General features: G+C 53.5%; 1 protein-coding gene across 1 annotated transcript in view; it reads right to left on the bottom strand.

The window, feature by feature from the left end:
- The window catches only part of RREB1 (ras responsive element binding protein 1), a 169,695-nt gene that overhangs the window by 14,169 nt on the left and 135,184 nt on the right, over window positions 1–20,342 (bottom strand). Inside the window, 2 exon segments of the mRNA XM_006141235.3 lie at window positions 7,313–10,214; window positions 12,666–12,855. Coding sequence (XP_006141297.1) covers window positions 7,313–10,214; window positions 12,666–12,855 — 3,092 coding nt within the window.

Raw genomic sequence — 20,342 nt, forward strand, 5'->3', positions numbered from 1 at the left:
ATGTGTCTTCCGAACGGCTTCCTGCTCTTCATTAAAATGGAAACTATTTAATAATTTCAAGTAAGAATAAAATATTCAGGGCCAGCAGGTGGCACGGTGGTTAAGGCACTGGACTCCCACGTGGCCGACGTCGATATAAGTCCGGGATCTGGCGGCCTGACAGTCATGCAGTGTGCGTGTGTACGCATGCCCGAGATCCCCAAAGGAGAACGGAGGGGAAGGGTCTGCAGCACCGTCATCCCTCCTAAGGGTGATTTCTCACTTTCCCTCTCCTCGTCTCTCTCTGGCAGTGCATGCACTCTATGGCAAAAAATATTTAAAAAAAGAAAAGGAAAAAATACCCTTGCTTGAACATTTTATTGTCAAAAGGCACCAACGCAGGTCCTCGAGCCTGGCTGGCTGGAGAGGAGGAGAACTAGGCCCAGAAGAAACTAAGCCAGAAGGCATGATAATTATGACTCTCGATTGGGAAGAAAGTGACGGGTTTCTCATTCCCAGCAATGACGTGGCTGGCTCTAATTTTCTCCCTGGTGAACACTACCTCACCTTCATGGTTGGTCTGGGCAGCCAGGCGTGTCTCTCATGGAGATTCGTGCTCATGCTAACCCTAGGGAACAACTCGAGGGTGTGAGGCAGTCTACGGAATTAGGAAGGCTCCCAAATGGACAATGCACGCGGGCCATTCGAGGTTCGCACCTCACTGCCAGGTCTCACCTGCGCACAGCGGAGCTCCCCGGACTGGAGGAACAGAGAGATCACGCCCTGTTAAGCCTTAGTAATACGCTTCTATTGGGTTGGTGCAAAAGTCCTGGTATATTATTTTTTATATGCAAAAATGCATTTTCTAAGAACCGAGTAAAATCCTGTTAACTGGCAGCTGTATGCTAAGTATCAAACGATGGTACTTACTTGGCACCTACCACAAATGACTATGTTTGAAAAGGTATTTGTAAAAACACCTGTTAACCACAAGGATGAGTCTTTGCACCCAAGGCCCACGGCGTCCCCCCACATCTGATATGAGCATTAAAGCCATGAGCCAGCCGCTGTTCCTTCTCTCAGACCGGTCAAGAAGAGAGACAGATGGAGCAATCTCCCACTGGGGATATTCAGGAAGAGGGGATTCCGTATGACAGGAAGATACCTGCACCCCCATGGCACCATGGTACCATTCGCACAAGCCGAGATCTGAACTGGTTCAGCGACAGATGAATGGAGGAAGATGTGGTACATGTGCACACCCCACGGAATACTACTCAGCCCTAAAAAGGACACACTCCTGTCAGCTGAGGCTAAGTGGGTGCGCCTGGAAGACAGCAGGTTGAGAGAGAAGAGCCAGGCACAGAAAGAGAAAGACCCCATGTTCTCCCTCACGTGTGGGAGCGGAGGAAAAGGACCCCACAGAAGCAGAGAGAGTGAGTACCAGTGGCTGGGAGGGATAAGGGACAGCAGGGTTGGGGACAGAGGGAGGTGGATCGATGGCAAGGAAATTAGAGGGAGCTAAACGGAACGATGTCTTCTTTCCAACAAATACAAGGGAAAGAAGATTCTGTAGTTAACAAGCACCTTCCATATTTCTCCGAGTCACTAAAAAGAGCTGACACACTGTTAAGTGAGGGGAATGCTAGTTACTCTGTCCACCCCATTCACAGGTGTTGAAAAATCCATTGTATCCCAGGTAGGTATGATTGTTATGTTAGTTAATGTAAGTAATTCAAGGGCCAGCAGGTAGTATGGTGGTTAAGGTGCTGGACTCCCACATAACAGACCATGGTTCGCATCCCAGCCCTGAAGGTTTGAGAATCATGTCAAGGACATATGTGTGTGTGCCCAAAATCCCAGGAGAAGGGCTTAACACATCGCTATCTCATCAGGGAGTGACCACTCTCTCTCTCTCTCTCTCGCTCTCTCTCTCTCTCTCTCTCGCTCTCTCTCTCTCTCTCTCTCCCGATGGGGAGTACATATGTCCTATGGCAAAAACGTTACAAAATAAAGACAAGTTTTAAAAAAAGAGCTGACGCTCAACAGATTATTATCTGGCAGGTACTAGGTGGGAGAAGAGTGAACAGAAAGACGTTCAATGTGCTCACGGTCTCGGTTAGCAAGACCCAGAAAACAGAACTGAGAAGGTTTCTGTTCATGTTTCAAACAAAAAACCACCACCAGGGTGGGAGAGGTGGGTTGGAGCTGGGACTGAAAACCTGCAGTCTGCTTTTGTTTGTTCGAGACAAGATGGCTCGAGCCCCGGGCTTCTCCCGCTCCCCTCCCTTGCAGGGGCGGCTTCTTTCTTTTGGCATTTTCTCCGTGTACACTTGGCAGAGGTGAACCCGGGGCTGGGGAAGATGGACAAAGCTGCCACTTCAGGAAGTTGGAGGGAGCCACACGCGACTGGTTTTCGAGGTGCTTCCCACACTGGGGCTGGGAGGTCGTGCTCATTTATAGGACAAGGCTGGGTGCAGCAGGTGGAGGGTGGAAGGGAGGGCCCTGAGCTGGAGGGGCGCTGGGACATCGCACGCTCCAACCCTGTCGCTGTGGGATGAGGAACCAGGGCAAAGGGAAGGAGGAAGAAAATGAGGACACGGGCCTCGGGACTGGCGGAGGCTCCTGGCACCCTCTCCTCACCTGTGGCCTAAAAACACACGAGATGCTCAAGAGGATAAAGACAGGAACAGTGCGTCGCTGTCCCCTACGGAGGTGGCGCGTTCAGGAAGACGGCGCGGAACCAGGAACTGCTCCCATCTTCAGGAAGCTACGAACTGGGGCAGGGCGGGAGAGGCGGGAAGAGGGCCAGGCAGGGTGCATGCAGAGACCGTGCCGGGGGACTGAAAACATGACGGCGAAGCCAACTTCCTCTTCAGACACGGTTCCTGGAACCTGAGCCCAGAGAGACGAAGGACAGCCCACATGCTCTTTGCCCGCATGCAGCCAGCGGTGGCCGCCGGTGGCATCTAACATTGGGCCTACTCTTTTTTTTTTTTTGAGAGAATTTTTTGCTACAGTATGTGTGTGCACTTGCCAGAGAGACAGAGAAAACAGAAAACATGAAATTACCACCCTGGGTGGGTGTGTGTGGGGGGGTGGCCACACCGCAATCCCTTCTCCTCTCGGATCTTGGGCACGCACGCACAAGCACCTGGCGTGAGTTTTAAGCTGCCGGATCTGGGACTCGAACAGCAGTCGACTGCATGGGAGTCCAGCGACATAGTCATTACACCCTCTGCTGCTCCCTGTCTTACGTCTTCCTGGAAGGTACTGGAGGGAGTGTCTCACAGAGGCTCCTGGAGCCAGGGAGCACGTAGACCTGATCCCCAGCAGAGCAGCTCCCAGAACGTGTCGCTCTGCGGGAAGGGGCCATGAGACCACATCCATGTTCCTCCCAGCACTAACACTTCACAGACATAGAAACTCCTGACGCAACACGGGATGCCCAAGGGCTCACAGAATATGACGACAGAGGTAACACGGAGGCTGTCCCTGCAAGCCGAACACTGATTCTCACTCACGGCTGTGCTCTTCCCTGAAGGCTGCCACTGTGGAGAGGACGGGCCAGCCACAGGCACCCTGACTAGGAGACAGTCGCAGGGGACGCTGTGCTGGTAATGAGTTCTAGACCTATCCATCATGACCCATGTGACCAGGCGCCAGTTCCTCAGCCATCCTGAGCCTCAACTTCCCAATATGTGGACAGCTTGGCCCCCACAGGACTGTCACGAAGACCAGCTCTGAAAAGCTTCTCCACCAAGAACATGCAACAGGACGTCAGGGGCTGGTCTAGACACGTCTATCAATGGCACCACTGGCAGAATATACCATAACTAGCCTACTTCTTTCTTTATTACTACTTTTTAAAAAATTTCCAGCAAGTGCATACCTGTGCCAGAAACAGATAAACAAAGAGAGCCGCCCCCCCCCCCCCCCCCCCCCGCGCCCCCCCCCGCCACGGTGCATAGTCATGCCACAATCTCTTCTCCTCCATCGCTCCACACGGTCGGGATTCTGGGGCACACAAACACGCACACACGTGGCGTGTCTGCCAAGTCGCAGGGTCAGGATTCCAGCTGCACAGCTGGACGCGGGGGATCCAGCACCCACAACCAGGAGGCTGCAGCTTCAACAGACTCTATGCCACCGTCATGGAAACCAGCGGTGACATCTGGACATGGAAAGCCAGGCCATCACAACAGGGTATGCAGGTAGGGACTACAGTAGAACTTCAAAACATTCACGGAAAATGGAATGGAAAGTGTAAGTTCGTTTTGGCGCAGAGAGACAGGGAAACCCATGCGTAGTTTTCCTAACACACACTTTCTACGAATTTTCTGAAGACCCCTCGTATATTAGGTATCTGCTGACACAGGCACAATTCTTCTTTTTTTTTTAATTTCCCAGAGGGCACGTGCACTGGGGGGTGAGGGGGGAGGAAAGTGGAGAATGGTCACAATCTCGACTTCTCCCTCTCTCTCCTTTGAGGATTTTGCTTTTCAAGTTGCCAGGTCTGGGTCTCAAACTGTGCAGTTGGCTCCGTGGGATCCAGCTCCTTAACCACGAAGCCATGGCTGCCCCCACAAAGCCACAATTCTAGAAAGGAAATACTGGCTGCTCCAGCCCTCTGAGGAAGACCGTCCGTGTGCTGGGAATAGAAACAGCCCGGAAATAAATGGCCTCATCTGAGTAAATCCTCCAAGCTCAGGGCTCTCATCTGAAGGAGGACAGAGGGAGGCTGAGCGACAGCAGGGGAGAGAGGAGGTGAGAGCCATGTCAGTCACCAGATCCAGGCCACCTGCTTTCAGAAAAGCAGTAACAGAAATACTCACTTCTGCATAGGCTCTCAGCAAGTGACAAACAGGTGTCACCCAAACTGGGTAGCAACAGAGACTGCTGTGTGGGGTGGCTTCTCTCAAAGACCCCTTTTTCTTTCTGAACTGTCTTCCTGAAAACTGTTACTTGACTTCGGCAGGTTACATCATATTTTTTTTTTTTTTTTTAGAGAGAGTTTTGCTATAGGGCGTGTACACTCACTGGAGGGACAGAGACAGAAAGCGAGAAATCACCCCCCCAGGGGGAATGGCCATGCCACAATCCTTTCTCTTCCACTCTCCTCCCGGAATCTTGGGAATACATACACACCCAGCGTGAGTTTAAGCCACTGGGTGTGGGATTCGAACCACGGTCAACTACATAGGAGTCCAACGCATAACCATTATACCATCTGCTGATCCTGGCTTACGTCATTTTAATGGAAAGAAAACAAGGACCTGAAAAAGCAACTGGTATTTCACTCTAGAAACCCTGGTTCCTGTTGGTAAGTACTCCCTGGACAGGAACTCTGGACTGCCACCTCGCAATTCAGGACCTGCCACATCAGCAAGAAGCACCGTGTCTGTGGGGAAAGCCCCGGGGGTGGTACAGCCTCGGCCCCCAGCCAGGCTCCCCGGCTTCCTCTCCCCTTCTTGCACGCCCCTGGTTTCTAGATGGGCTCTCTCCCTTAGCTGTTCCACCTCATCTAGCAGAAACTGCCTTCAGTGAGCTTCAAAGCTTTGTGGCCGATCAACCCTAAACCCAGGGTTTCCACCTGGGTACAGAGCAGGACTTGCTCAATCCTCCGCCTACCCACCACCCCGCTGTAAACCCCCCACCTCAGATGCCATATTCAGCAAGCAAAGTACAGGCTACCCAGTAAAATTCGAATTTCAAATAAACAAGTCATTTTTAGTATATTCCACATGCTATATAGAAAATACTTATACTCAAAATGATTATCTGAAATTAGAACTTAATTGTTTTTTTTTTCTTTTTTTTAAGGCTTTTGCCATAGGTACTCACTACAGAGAGACAGTGAGAGACAGAAAGTCAGAATTGCCCCCTAGGGGGATGGCCATGCTGCAATCCCTCTTCTCCTCCATTTTCCTACTGGGATTTTGGGCACGTACACACGTGTCTGGTGTGATTTTCAAGTCACCAGCTCTGGGACTCGAACTGGGGTCAGTCATGGGGGAGTAAAGATCTTAACCACCATGCCACCTGCTGGCTCTGTATTCTGTATTTAATCCAGCAATTCTGTGCCGCACATACACTAAGCCTCAGTTTTAGGTTCTAGCTATTAATATGTGGGTTAAACTCCAAAGAGGTAAGAATCTCAACTCAGTCTGCTCTCAGATCAATGATATAAATCTTATAAGAACATTCGGATTATAAAATAAGAGTTGTCTGACCATGTCAACATTAGGAGAACATGGTATAAAATTTTTTTTTTTGGAGAGGTTTTTGCTATAGGGCATGTGCATTCACCAGACAGACAGAGACAGAGAGACAGAAAGCGAGAAATCACCCCCCAGGGGGGATGGCCACGCCGCAATCCCTTCTCCTCCATTCTCCTCTCGGGATCTTGGGCATGCACACACACGCGTCCAGCGTGAGTTTTAAGCCACCGGGTGCAGGATGCAAATCGCAGTCGACTACGTGGGAGTCCAGTAACATAACCATCACGCTAACTGCTGGTCCCCATGGACTTAAAATTTTAAGCGCAGTGCTTATCCTAAACTTCCATTTAAAATCAGCTTCTAGAAACTACTATTTGAAAAATACTTTGGGGACAGTTTCCTGGCAATTTAAGTCTGTCACTCGGACTATACGTCACACTCGGTGTTTCTCTGGAATAAGTGACGTTTGGAGTATATAAGAAGAATTCGACCCCAATCCATCACTGATTTTTCACAATAAACAGGGGCCCTTGTGACGGCCTTAGCAAACCAAGAGAAAACGGCCAGTGGCAGAATTTATACCATTTCCCTTTAAGGTTACGTGGCAGCCCAAAGAAGCTCACAGAATGTTTGAAATTTAAAAAGCTGCATTGAGGACTCTGGGATGGAATTTCTCACGTCAAAGCATGGGGCTCGCTGTGCCCCAACGCCTTCACACAAAGTCCTGCTTCTCCTGAGCTGCTGCCTAGCTTGGCGTGATAGACGATCTCACTACCTTCTCGAGAAGGGAATGGGTGAACAGCAATGAGGGGTCCAGATTGGAGGCCCGTGACCCCCTGCGCGGAACACCTCCCTCCTGAGCAGCCCTTTGGGGGCTCCGATCTTGGGCCTCAGTCACTGAGTTACTAAGAGCACACGGGGAAAGCCCCCAGCACCACCAGGCAAGCCTGCCATTTCCGACACTGACAGAGAGAGCCTAGGAGTGGGTGGAGCTATAGGAAGCGGAAATAGCCCCACAAGGCGCCCCCACCCCTGCTTCCCACGGCTGCTGGGGCTCAGCCTCCTAGTCGGGAAGCGAGACTCACCAGCTGCGAGCCCAGGGGCCCTCTTACCAGTGTGTGTGAGCATGTGCCGCTGCAGGGAGCTGGCCCACGGGAAGACCCGGGGACAGTGGGGACAGTTGATCTTTTGCAGGCAGTTGGCGTAGGAGTTCCGCTTAGCCCTCAGCAGTCTGTCCTCGGCGGGGCTGCCCTGCTCTTCGTCGCTGGGCCCCTGGTGGTCGCTGGGGGCTGCGGCCACCTCGTCCTGAGTGTCATCCTCTGCGCTCTGCAGAAAGGGGCTGAACTTGTTGGTGTCGGTGGTGGCCAGCATCTTCTCAATGCTGGCGAACTCCCCGCTGGAGTCCAGGTCCACCCCACTGCTGTTGCTTTGGGGCGGGTTCCTCGCCTTTTTCCGGCCCCTCTTCTTGGAGGAGCCAGCGGGCCCCTGGTCGGTGGGCGAGGCTGCCTCGGGGCTGCTGGCTGTGGGGGGTGGGTCACTGGATTCGTTAGGGCTGGTGGTGTCAGCAGGGACAGTGGCAGTGTTGGGGACGGAGACCCCTATGCCATCTGGAGCTGTGATGTTGCTGACGGCGTTTGTGGGCCCGAGGTCTACCACCTTGGTCTTCAGCAGGGTGGGGGCCGAGGACACGGATGAGATGATCTGAGCTATAGAGGCCAGGGGGGGCAGCTCCTCCGACACGGTGGGCTTTGGCAGGAGTAGGGGGGGCTTGGGGCGCAGTGGTCGCAGCAAGGCTGGGCTGCTCAGAAGGGCTGAGTTGCTGATGAGGGCCGAGCTGCCCAGGAAGGAAGGGGTGCTGACCACAGCTGAGGAGTAGATGGGGACCGCGAGCTGGACAGAGCCCTGCAGGGGCTGGGCGTGAGGCTCCAGGGTGCTGGCTGTTGGGGCAGCTGCAGCGGGCACCACGGGGCTCTCCAGGACGCCAGTGGGCCCCAGAGTCACTGGCACAACAGGGCATGGTGGGGGACAGGGAGAGGGCTGCCTGCTGCTCCCTGCTTCCTGCTCAGGCTTCCTGGCTTCACCGGGAACAGCCAGGTCCTTGTCTCCCTTCCTGAAGTTCTTGGGGATAGAGAGGTCAATGGGTTCCATGGAGCAGTCGTAGGGGACCCCAGAAGAGGGGCTCAGGAAGGAGATGCTTTCCTGCTTCACTTGGACGAGGGCCAGGCCCTTCTGAGAAAAGTCCAGGGGCTCGTTGAAGTCCACTGCGAAGTTGCTGGCTGGCTCCAATTTGACCGAGACGTGAGGAGGGGCCCCGTGAAGAAAGCCGTTTTGGGGCTCCAGGAAGGCGGCAAGGGGCTTGCGGTCCCCCAAGGCAGGGCAGCCGCCCTCCTCCCCTCTGGCCGCGGCCTCGGCAGGCGGAGCCTCGGCGTCGGTGGCCAGCACGTAGCTCTCGATGTCGTGCTCGGGCACGTGCAGGTGCTGCTTGAGGATGTGGTGGATGCAGTTGCGCTTGGCGGCGAAGGTGGCGCTGCACTCCTTGCACTCGAAGGGCTTGCGGGCCTTGGGGCAGCCGCCCAGGCCGCGGCCACAGTGTGTGCGCATGTGCACGCGCAGCGCGCGGTAGTGCTTGAGGTCCTCCCCGCACAGCCGGCACACGGTGTCCGGGGCGCAGAAGGCGTCCACCAGCTCGGCCGCGCTGCTGCTCACGTACTCGATGTTCTTCTCGATGTCCTTGCGCGTGGCCTTGAGGTGCTTCTTGCGCAGGTGCCGCTCGCAGTTGGCCTTGACGGTGAAGGGGTAGTGGCAGATCTTGCAGATGTAGGGCCGCTCCCCGCTGTGCGTGCGCAGGTGGCGGATGAGCGCCGCCTTGTCGGCGGCGATGTAGTCGCAGATGTTGCATTGGTAGGGCGAGATGCCCAGGTGTGAGCGCACGTGCGCGCGCAGCACGCCGGAGAAGGCAAACACCTGGTTGCAGAAGCGGCAGGGATAGAGCACCTTGCGCATGGCCTGCGGCTTCTTGCCTCCGGGCCCCGTCATGATGGCCTTGAGGTCACCCTCGGTGATCTCCTGCTTGATCTTGGCCTCCATGCTCAGGGGCAGCAGCGCTTCGATGATACTGTCCTGCTCCAGCTGCGTCTTTATCTCGGGCTGGCCCGGCAGCTGGACCCGGGGCTGCTGCAGGAGGAGCTGTGCCGCTGCGCTGGGCTGCACGGACTTGGACTGCAGCAGGTGGGCGTTGGAAGCGGCCTCCACAGAGCCTTTGAGGAGCTTCAAGGGCGGTGGGGGGAGGCTGGGGCTGATGCACCCGGGGGAGGCCTGCTGGGCGTTGATGAGAGGTGGGGGCGTGGAGGTGGCCACCACCGTCCTCGGTGTGACCAGGGGCTTTGGCTTCAGACGGGGCATGTGCTTGAAGATCGCCTGCAGAGGGGCGGCAGGGGCCTTGGAGAGAGGCGGAAGACTGATCTGCGGGGGGGCCGAGGCCGCCATCTTCAGGCTTTGCTGGATGTCCGCCAGTTCGATGGCCGACTCCCCAGAGATAGGCTTGACCACGATACTACTGTCGGGCTGGATGACGAAGCCCTTCTGGAAGGGCTGCAGGGACAGATGCTTCATGCTCTCCTTGGTGGCAGGGAGGACCGTGAGAGACCCGCCCAGGGAAGTAGCTTCGAAAGGAGACAGACTCAGCACGCTGGTGCAGCCGGGGTCCTGAGGTAGCTGGCACTTGAGTGTCTGGAGCTGTGTGGCCTGGCTGCCCTCGGGCAGGGGCTCCTCGTCGGGGGCAGGCCTGACGTCTTTGGTGTGCTGCAGGCCCAGGAAGGCCAGGAAGACCTTCTGGTCCGGGGCGTCCTCAGGCAGGGCCTTGGCCTGCAGCTTCTCCTGAGCCTGGTCCGCGGCGACGTGAGTCTGCCTGTGCAGGATGAGCGAGGACAGCATGGGGAAGGCCTTGTCGCAGGTGTCGCAGACGAACCGGTGCTGCTCGCTGATACACCTGCGCAGGTTGGTCTCGCACCAGGCCTGCAGGGAGCCCATGGGCAAAACCGAGAGAGCAAAGGTGAGGATTCGGAATAGCACTGCAGGGAGCTGCAAAGAGCGAGTGTCGTCCGACTGCCTCAGCGCACGGCCTTTCTGCCCCGTGCACCGGGAGGGGACGTCCCCCTGCTCGACAGCCCCGACGGAGCAAGAAAGACCCCAAAGAGTCTTAAGAATCACGTTAGCTTGGTGAATGATGTCACCCCCCAGGGCATCGCCCCAGAGGACAACAAAGTAACAATACCACAGAGGTCAAACCCATGCTCTTTACACACGGATGCCTCTTGGAGCCATGCCGTTGTGTGTTGATAACGCACGGTTCTTGAGAAGCCAGATCTCATACGGACCAAGGTTTGAGTCCTGGGCCAGGTTAGCCTAGAACATGGCTGGCATGTGCAGGAGAGTCCCGGAGCCAGGGCTCTGGAGGAACGGGCTGCAGCAGGCCCTGACCTATGGGGATGCCCCTTTCTCTCCTCTCTCTCACTCATGCACTCCACCACAAATAAAGAAAAAGAAAAAAAAAGAAAAAAGAAAAGGTTGCTTCTTAAAACGGATGGCAAGAGGTTGGAGAAGCAGCTTCCCCTGTGACTTTAGGACATGAGCACTGCCTGGGAGGGGCACAGAAGAGAGTCAGCGTGGGGATACACACGCTGGCGGACACACACATGTGGGCACGTATGGTTGTGAACACAAAGATCTTCACTGCTGATATTTTCTACCTCGTTTTTTTTTTTTTTGGAGAGGTTTTTGCTATAGGGCGCGTGCACTCACCAGAAAGAAAGAGAGACAGGAAGAGAGAAATCACCCCCCAGGGGGGATGGCCCCGCCGCAATCCCTTCTTCTCCATTCTCCTCTCGGGATCTTTGGCGCACACATGCCTGGTGTGAGTTTGAGCCAGCGGGTCCAGGACTCGAACTGCAGTCGGCTACATGGGAGTCCAGCGACGTAACCATTAGGCCAACTGCTGGTCCCATTTTCTATTTCAATTTTTAAAAGTGGAAAAAAAAATCTGCAGGTTGTTTAAACAGGTGCTTTCTAAGCAGAGAATAATATGATTCTCGTGGTTCAGGTCCGTAATGAGCAAAATAATTTTTAATAGAAACTACAATACAGGATGGGACCAACAGTTGGTATACTGGCTACGTCGCTAGACTCTCATGTAGTCGACCATAGTTCGAGTCCCAGACCCGGTGACTTAAACATGCACTGTGCACATGTGTGTGCATGCCCAAGATCCCAAGAGGAGAATGGAGGAAAAGGGATGATGGGGGGGATTTCTCTCTTTCTGTCTCTGTCTTTCTGCATATGAAAGGAGCATATGTGCCCTATAGAAAAAAAAAAAAAAAAGAAAAAAGAAAAAAGGGTGGGACAAGGCAGAGGGTGAGGGATAGGGAACCAAGGATGGCAAAACAAACAAAACAAACAAACAAACAAAAAAACCAAAAAACCAATTATACAAGACATAAGAAATGGAGAATTATTTGCTGATAACATGTATGTTGATGTGCTTGATTGAGCCAATATACAGTGTATTTTGGATGGAAAATTCATTTGTATGTTGTAATGAAGTATAGTGAATTAATGTAAAAAATAAATAAATTTAAAGAAAAAAAAAAGAAACTACAATGCAGGAAATATTTACCTATACTGCGGATTCTAGAGAGTGAAGCCTAACCAGTGTAGCACGGGTGATAGGGTCCACTGTGCAGTACCTGGAGGCACAGCGGAGGCCCTGGGTTCAGATCCCAGGAAGAACCTGCCAGGTGAGCCCATGGGCCACGGCCCTGATCCCAGCTGGCTGGAAACCTCAAGGCAGGATTGCGGCTTGGGAAGACCCTACTGCAGGCTCCGTCTCTGTCCTCCTCTCATGAAAGACAAGAAATCAACTGGACGACTTCTTTTTCATTTATAATAGAGTGTGGACTCCTACGACACACAGAGCGATGGCCACCTGCCACAGGATGTGGCCCTGCAGGACCCCTTTCCTCCAGCCCTTCAGCCGTCCAGGCTGTCAGCTAGCCTTGGTCTGCTTGTGCACATCTGACACACCTCAGGCCAACCCGTCTGGGGAGTTGAACCACAGTTGCCCTGTGGGACCTGGCTCCTAATACCGCTGCGTCACAGAGCAGGCCCAAGAAATACACTTCGAAGAAAGATGAAACGAATAGGAGTATGAATTAAGAAAGAGCTGGTTTGGGGGTGGGGAGTAACTCACACCGTGAAATCCCGAAGCCCCAGGAATGGGTAAAGGCAGTGCGGAGCTCGCCCTGCACACAAGTTACTAGGAAATTCAACACAAATGAGGGGCCACCCACCCCTTCCAACCCAACGACCTGTGGAAGACGGGCAGGGTGAGGCTGGAGTTAGAAAGGCCTCATGACTTGACCCCAGCTGGTGTGCACCGGCCCGCGCGGCTGCAGGTCCCCATCGGCATACCTGAGAGATGAAAGGGAACTTCCTGCAGGAGAAGTCTGTGAACCCTAAGTCATGGAAGCCGGCAGGAATCGAAGGGTTGTTCTGGATGAAGGGCCTCCCCATGGCGTCCCTGGGAAGCTGTTTGTGGACAAGTGCATTGTGCCGAAGCAGGCCTCGGTGTGTTCGAAAGGTGACGCAGCAAATGTCACATCTGGGGGAAGGGAGGGATGGGACATGAGGACACAGCAAAGTTAGAATCTGCATTCATCTGTTCGCCTGGTTATGTTTTGTTGCTCATTTCAAAGGAGCAAAAGAAGCCATCACAAAGCCGGTCTGCTCATGGCTAGCACAAAAAAACCCTCCTTGTTTTTATTTTTAAAAGTTTTATTCTGGGGCCAGCAAGTGGCATGATGGTGAGGCCACTGGACTCCCACATGGCTAACCACAGTGAATCCTGGACCTGGAGGCTTGGAAATCACACTGGGCGTGTGTGCATGCACGCCCCAGATTGCAGGAAAATGGAGAAGGGACTGCAGCGAGGCCACTCCCCAGTCCACCCTGCGGCACGGTGATTCCTCGCGTTCCGTCTCGCTGTCTCTGTTGTGTTCCTCTCTGGTGAGCACATACACCCTATGGCAACAACCTTAAATTAAAACAAACAAACAAAAAACTTTGATTCTACCAGCTTTGGGATGCCAAGTTGTCCCAGCAGCACAAGCTGGAGCATGTGACCTTAAACGTCCAGATTCCGGGCCAATGAGAAAAACGCCGGGTCCCAGACTTACTCATTCATTTTTTTTTTTTTTTGGACAAGGTTTTGCTATAGGGTTTGTGCACCTAGGGCTTGTGCACTCCCCAGAAAGACAGAGAGAAAGAAAACGAGAAATCACCCCCCAGAAGGGATCACCATGCCGCAATCACTTCTCCTTCATTCTCCTCTCGGGATCCTGGGCACGCACGCACATATGCCTGGCGTTGAGTTTAAGCCACTGGGTCTGGGACTCAAACCATGGTCGACTACATGGGAGTCCAGCGACATAGCCACTACGCCAACTGCTGGTCCCCGCTTAGCCTCATTTCAACAGCTGGTCTGCGCTGGGTGGTGTGGAGGGTGCGCACTTCCATGACAACAGAGTTGTGTTGGACAGTGGCATGTGCAAAGCATCACCCACGCACATATGTGTCAGCATGCACCTGCCCCTCGCAAAGCCTCTAGGGTGGGGCCTCTCATCCGGTTTTCAGAGTAAAGCAGCCTGCACGTGCTCACACTGAGTGTGCTTTCGTGGAAACTGCCACACACTTCTTCTCTGCAAACCCAACAGTGCTGAAATCACCCCCGAGCAGATGAGCTCACGGCTGGGCAGCGCTGAAAGCAGGACATGCCCAGTATGGGCAGCCCTGCCCACCTTATCGCCGTGTGGCGGGCACCGTGGACATGGGCCTGCTCTGTGTCCACCTCTCCTATCGCCTCTGTTAACTCCAGGCCCCTCCTCAGCGGGATTCCTGTCATCGCGTGGCTGCATTTGGAATGCGGTTCCCACATGCTGCTCCAAACAACGCTTTTTTTTTTTTTTGAGTTTTTTTTTTTTTTTTTTTTTTTTTTTTTGCTATAGGGCGCGTGGGCTCGCCAGACAGACATAGAGAGACAGAGAGACAGAAAGCAAGAAATCACCCCCCAGGGGGGATGGCCATGCCACAATCCTTTCTCCTCCATTGTCCTCTCAGGATTTTGGGCATGCATGCACATGGGCTCTCCGTGAGTTTAATCCACCGGGTCGGTCCAGGACTCGAACTGTGGTCAAATACATGGGAGTCCAACGACATAGCCATTATGCCAATTGCTGGTCCACAGACTTTACTCATCTTTGTCACCTCTTCCTTCTTTAAACCTCAGTTTCTCTTCTCATCCTAATAGGGGGAGTCTTTGGCGTTACTGTGAGTAACAGATAACACAGTCCTTTGAAAACGGCAAGGGATTATTCTAAATTTAACCATTAGTTTATCTTGCTAGTGAAAACCAGAAATCTGAAAAGCCCATTTCCTGGTATGTTTGGGCCAACATGAAAATACAGGAAACTGAGTTTGCGTTTATTGAAAGTATTTTTTTTTTCCTTTTAAGTTTTTAGTCATTTATTTCTTCCAAGAGAGTCAGACAGACAGACAGATACCCCAACAGAGTGTTCAGGCTGCAATCTGCCCCCCAGCCTCTCTGAGCCTATGTGGTTGGCATAGTGTGGATGCCCAGTTTACACAGGGAGGCCTTGGGATATGAACCCAGGACCTTCCCATATGGGTCCAGCATTGCAGAGCAATATACCATGGATAGCTCAGTTCTTCCTTTCCTTTCCTTTCCTTTCCTTTCCTTTCCTTTCCTTTCCTTTCCTTTCCTTTCTTCCGTTGTTTCTTTCTTTTTTTGCCAGAGGGCATGTGTGTTGTCAGAGGGAGAATGAGAGGCAAACAGAAAGCACCCCCAGATGGGCCAAGGGCACGACGCAATCCCTTCTCCTCCTTCTGTCAGTCCTTTGGAAATCTTCGGGATGCATGCACATGTGACTGGGGTGTGTTTCAAGCTGCCGGGTCCAGGACTTTGCCCATGCAGCTGGCCACGTGGGTTCCAGCAGCCTTAACCACGAGGCCACAGGCTGGCCCTCTTCACTCTCAAGAGTGTCAGGATTACCCTATTTCTGTTCCGGCTGTGGACCCGTGGGGAGAGGCGCGTGTTCTGTCTGGTCAGACTTGCTGCCTCCGTGGAACCACACCCCCGAGGAAGGGTACACTTTCAAGGCGGGTCTAAGGCAGGCCATGCCTGCGCCTCCCACCTCCACTTTCACAGGACTTCAACCACAGCACTCCCAGCTCACATACATCTCACCACCAAGCTGCTCGAAGCACCAGAGGAGAAATCCCTGCTTCGAAGCCAGAGCCCTTCGGAGGTTGCTTAAAGGGAAAAAACGCCCACAGGAAAACTCCAGCCTCCGCCTCACTCAGCACCTGTTGGTCGACCTTAAATAAAACCAGTAGGGAAAAGCAGAACAGGGGAGTAGGCCTTCAGAAGGCAGAACCACTTGGTACCGTGAGCCCTCCCAAGGCCCCTAACTGTTTTGCAACCTTGTTTCAGCTCTTGAAGGACAAGAGAGGTCATTGTAAAACGGCGGACCACGCTGCTGGCTGCAATGTTCACGGGGTATTTGCAAACCTTGCTTGGGCTCAACAGTCTTCATGAGGCCACTGCAATAGGCCAGGTGGTCCCCAGGACTCCCTCCTCATCCTCGGCTTGTGGGGTAGCTCAGCTCTGCCAGGGATGCGCAGAGAGCACAATTGCAAAACACCAAGATGGGGCAGAGTCGCGCTTGGCGTCCAGGAGAGGGGAGGGGAGGCGGGATCATTTCATTTTGCAAGAGGTTTTGACCACGTGCCAGAGGGACATTTTACAGATCGGAGAGGCTGTGTTTTGATTTTCTGGCAACAGGGATGTCCCTATGTGGGAAACTGGAGGTAGCTTTTCCAAATGGAAATGAACTTTGCTGACAGTGAAGTTGAATGCATTTGGGGGAAAGTGCACCTCTTCGGAGGATTTAAAGAAGCCAATAGAATTCTATGGGCTCTTCTCAAAACACCCATTTTCTTTTTACATCACACCATCCTAGATGACTCAGAGGCTAAAAGCAAACAGAAAACATTAAGGAAAAAGGCACAAAAACTCATCAGTGGGAAAACCTCCCAAGGACGGTTTAAGGAGGTGGGACTCTGTTCGGAACACAAGGACAGACACAAAGACAGACGCTCACCCCGACCTTCGCTTCTACAAGCTGCTCAGTTTCTGTGAACCTCCAATTAGTGTGTCTCTGGGGTCTGGTGTGGGAAAGCTCATGCAACTGTGTCCAGGACCCCTGAGCATGCTGGATACATGCATGTGCCTATGGTGGGGACCAGCTGAGGCTGGGGGAAGACCCTGTTAAAAAAGCCTGTCTCTCTCTCTCTCTCTTTGGGAAGAAATAAACAAAAAGCCGTGGTTTTTTTCTTTCCTTTTTTTTTTTTTTTCGGAGAGGTTTTTGCTATAGGGCGTGTGTGCTCGCCAGAAAGACAGAGACAGAAAGTGAGAAATCACCCCCCAGGGAGGACGGCCACGCTGCAATCCCTTCTCCTCCATTCTCCTCTCGGGATCTTGAGCACGCACGCACATGCATACTGTGTGAGTTTAAACCACCGGGTTCAGTACTTGAACCACAGCTGACTACATGGGAGTCCAGCGACACAGCCATTACGCCAACTGCTGGTCCTCAAAAAGCCATGTTTCTGTATCCCAAGGCAGTACACGAGGGCCAGTGCGGTTCAGAAAATACCTGCATTCTAGCACGGGTTAGCCAGCGTCTCTGTGAGAGGCTAAGGTGTTTCGATCTCGATGCTGGAATAGAGCCAGCCTACGTGGTGCGGGTGGCAGAGTGCAGGGCTGACTGTGAGTTCAGATCCTGAATCAACCTAACACCTATCACCTGTGTGACAAACAGGCTCCTGAGGAGCTGGAGGGAAGGAGATCGCAGTGAGGACGCCCTGTCACATGATTAAGTAAGTAAACTTAAAAAAAAGAGAGAGAGAAGGGAGATGGAACCAGCAGATGGTATAACGGTTATGTCGTTGGACTCCCACGAAGTTGACAGCAGTCTGAGTCCTGGGCTAGTGGCTTAAAACTCACGCCGGCTGCATGTGCGTGCGTGCGCAAGATCCTGAGAGGAGACCGGAGCAGAAGGGATTGTGGTGTGGGCATCCCACCATCCCACCTGGGGCATGATTTCCCTCCTTCTGTCTCTACTGTGAGCACATGCAAAAATCGCTCTTTAAAAAAAAAAAAAGGAGAGAGAGGAAAGGCTACAATATTTCTCACCATTCCCCTCCCCTAAGATTGACGGTCCAGTCCCCAAACTGTGCGGCCTGCCTCCCACAGGGCTGCCTCACTGTGGCAGTGGCTGTTCTTAGGGCTGGCTGGTCGGTGTCAGCTGTGGGCTCAGCGTACACGGGGCGGGGCTCTCCCGAACAGCAGAGGGAAGCAGCTGCCCGCAGCTTATCTGCTCCCCCAGCACCAAAGCAGCTGCCCGCAGCTTATCTGCGCCCCCAGCACCACTGGTGCCTCTGAGGGCAGAGGAGGGGCCGAGTGGGGGTGTCGCGGGATGGGAGGGACCTGCCTTCCAGCAGCACATGGGGCAAGAGAGCCAGTCTCGGATCATGGCTGCCAGTCTGCAGAGACACAGATGGCAGGATGGTGGCTGTCAGCACTGGAAGCCGGGGATCGGATCACAGAGAGCCCTGTCATGGGCTCGGAGACGTGCCCTTCGGCTGGGAGGGACGCGGGCAGGCACTGTCACGGCAAGACCCGTGCCTCGCCGCCTTATCTACAGTGCTTCCTGTCCTTTCTGCTTCAGAATCAAGCGAAGTCCCTGGGCACGCTGGCTCGGACTTTCAGGGGGCGCAGGGCACAGCGCGAACAGGGTCAGGGGGGCCGGAACTTTCTGTCTTGAAGTCACAGAGACTCAGCCCTGTAGTCCCTTGCATCACGTGCCAGGGCCTCTGGTGGCGAAGATGGGAGGGCCAGTGAGGCAGGCCATGGGGTGACCGTGCCAACAGTCAGGGGAATACGCTCATCACGAGCAGAGGTTTCGTCCTTTGAGTTCTCAAAGAACAGTAATGCAAGAAATGAAACTAATGTTCTTGTTCGGATTCACTCTTGCTCTTAAAAAACAAACAAACAAAAAACAACAAGGGACCAGCAGTTAACGTAATGGCTATGTCACTGGACTCCCACGTAGTCGACCGTGGTTTGAGTCCCGGACCCGGCGGCTTAAACTCATGCCGGGCGTGTGCTTGCCCAAGATGTCAACAAGGAAGGCTTAACAGAGCATGGGTCTAGCGAATGGCGTAATGGTTACATCGCTGGACTCCCATGTAGTTGACCATGATTCAAATCCCGGACCCAGTGGCTTACACTCACACCGGCTGCGTGTCCATGCGTGCCCAAAGTCCTGAGAGGTAAATGGAGGAGAAGGGATTGTGATGTGGCCATACTCCCTGAGGAGGAGGGTGATTTCTCGCTTTCTGTCTCTCTGGCAAGCACATGCACCCTATAGCAAAAATCTCCAAAAATAAATAAATAAATAAATAAATAAAAATAAAATTACATCAGGCACATTTTCAAAAGTTGGCAGTGGCAAAATTTCAAACCTTAGAAAATCCATTTCTGTACAATTTCAGGTTCCTCCAACAATCTGAGGAAAAGGAGGTGTGGTTCTATTATTTAAAGGTGTCAAATCCCTTCGCGTATCTAAGCATCCGCCTTTCAATACAGATGGAAAAACCTGAGAGGCGAGACTCAAGCCACATTTAAGTAGACACGTGGGTCTCCCAACCTCTCCAAAACCAAAACGAGATAAAAACAACTCTTTATACCAACAAGGACAAGTGGCTTTTCCCCTTCTCTGATGAGTAGACGGGACTGGAGAAGCCCCCGAGTCTGACTCCCCACTCTCTCTGGGATGAGAGAACCCAAGAAAGATACAAAACACGGCCACCCTGAAGGGGGAAGGCTCACCCCTACGAAGAAAGCCGCGTGTCCTGGACTAGTGTCAGGAGACAGAGTTCACTGAGCGTTTGTTAAGGAGCGAGGACTATGGGTTATCCTTTCCATCCTTAGGACGGTCTTCAAATCTATTTTCCAGATGGGGAAACTGAGCTTCCCCCATCGCCCGAGGTCGGAGATGCCAGGTGGCAGGCTGGGATGGGTTGGCTGACTTCACCCCACTCTGCCACGCTGCATGATCACAGGACACGTGATCCAGGCACATCCTGGGCGCCTGCTCGGTGGGGAGTGCTTGGAACACAGACGGTCCCCACCTCCCCCAGGGCCACCGGCAGAATCATGAGCTACCTGCTGCAAACCTCCAGCTCCACCTGTGGCTTCCTCACTCACTGCAGCGTCCTAATCCAGAGACTGGCATTCCTCTACCAAGGGGATTTCAGGCTTCATTTTTCCTGCTCAGTCTCCCGAGGCCAGAAGGAGGAAAGTGCAAACAGCCCCCACCCCGGCAGCCCCACCCGGCCCAGACATTCCTCTCCCCCCAGCCCACCCTCGCCCGCCATCCCAGGGCAGAGAGCTGACATCCAACAGCTGCACTAATCTCTCCCAGTTGCTGTGAGCAACAGGGCCAGGCCTGTGACAGGGCGCTGGCTAGGCGGCCTCCCTTCTCACGGCCCAGGAATCTGCCCAGGCTGCCCACTGCGGCCCAGCACCCTGCCCACTGCCAACCCAGCCAGCATGGCAGAAGGCCCAGGGCAGGGTCACAGGGGAGGCAGGAACTGAGGCTAGGCTCCCCTCGGGTGTGGTGGAGGCAGGGCAGTTCCTATCACAGGGCCTTTAGCTGCCAGGCTGGGGTGGTGGTGGGGGATCTTCCCCTTACACCCTCTGCCCTCCACTGCAGCCTCTAACTGAGCCTCGGACCTCTGAACTCACAAGGAGATGTTCGGCTGGCAGGTGGCGTGGTGGTTAAGGGCACTGGACTCCCACGTGGCCGACTGCAGTTCAAGTCCTGGACCTGCTGGCTTGCTTTCTCACTGCTCCCCACACCCCTTGCACTGTCCCTCTCTGGTCAAATTAAAATAAATAAATAAAAGTAAAATAATTCTTAAAAAAAAAAAATAAAAACAGGGGAT

Source organism: Tupaia chinensis, unplaced genomic scaffold, assembly GCF_000334495.1.
Source record: "Tupaia chinensis unplaced genomic scaffold, TupChi_1.0 Scaffold000048_1, whole genome shotgun sequence".
In the NCBI taxonomy this organism is placed as follows: Eukaryota; Metazoa; Chordata; class Mammalia; order Scandentia; family Tupaiidae; genus Tupaia; species Tupaia belangeri.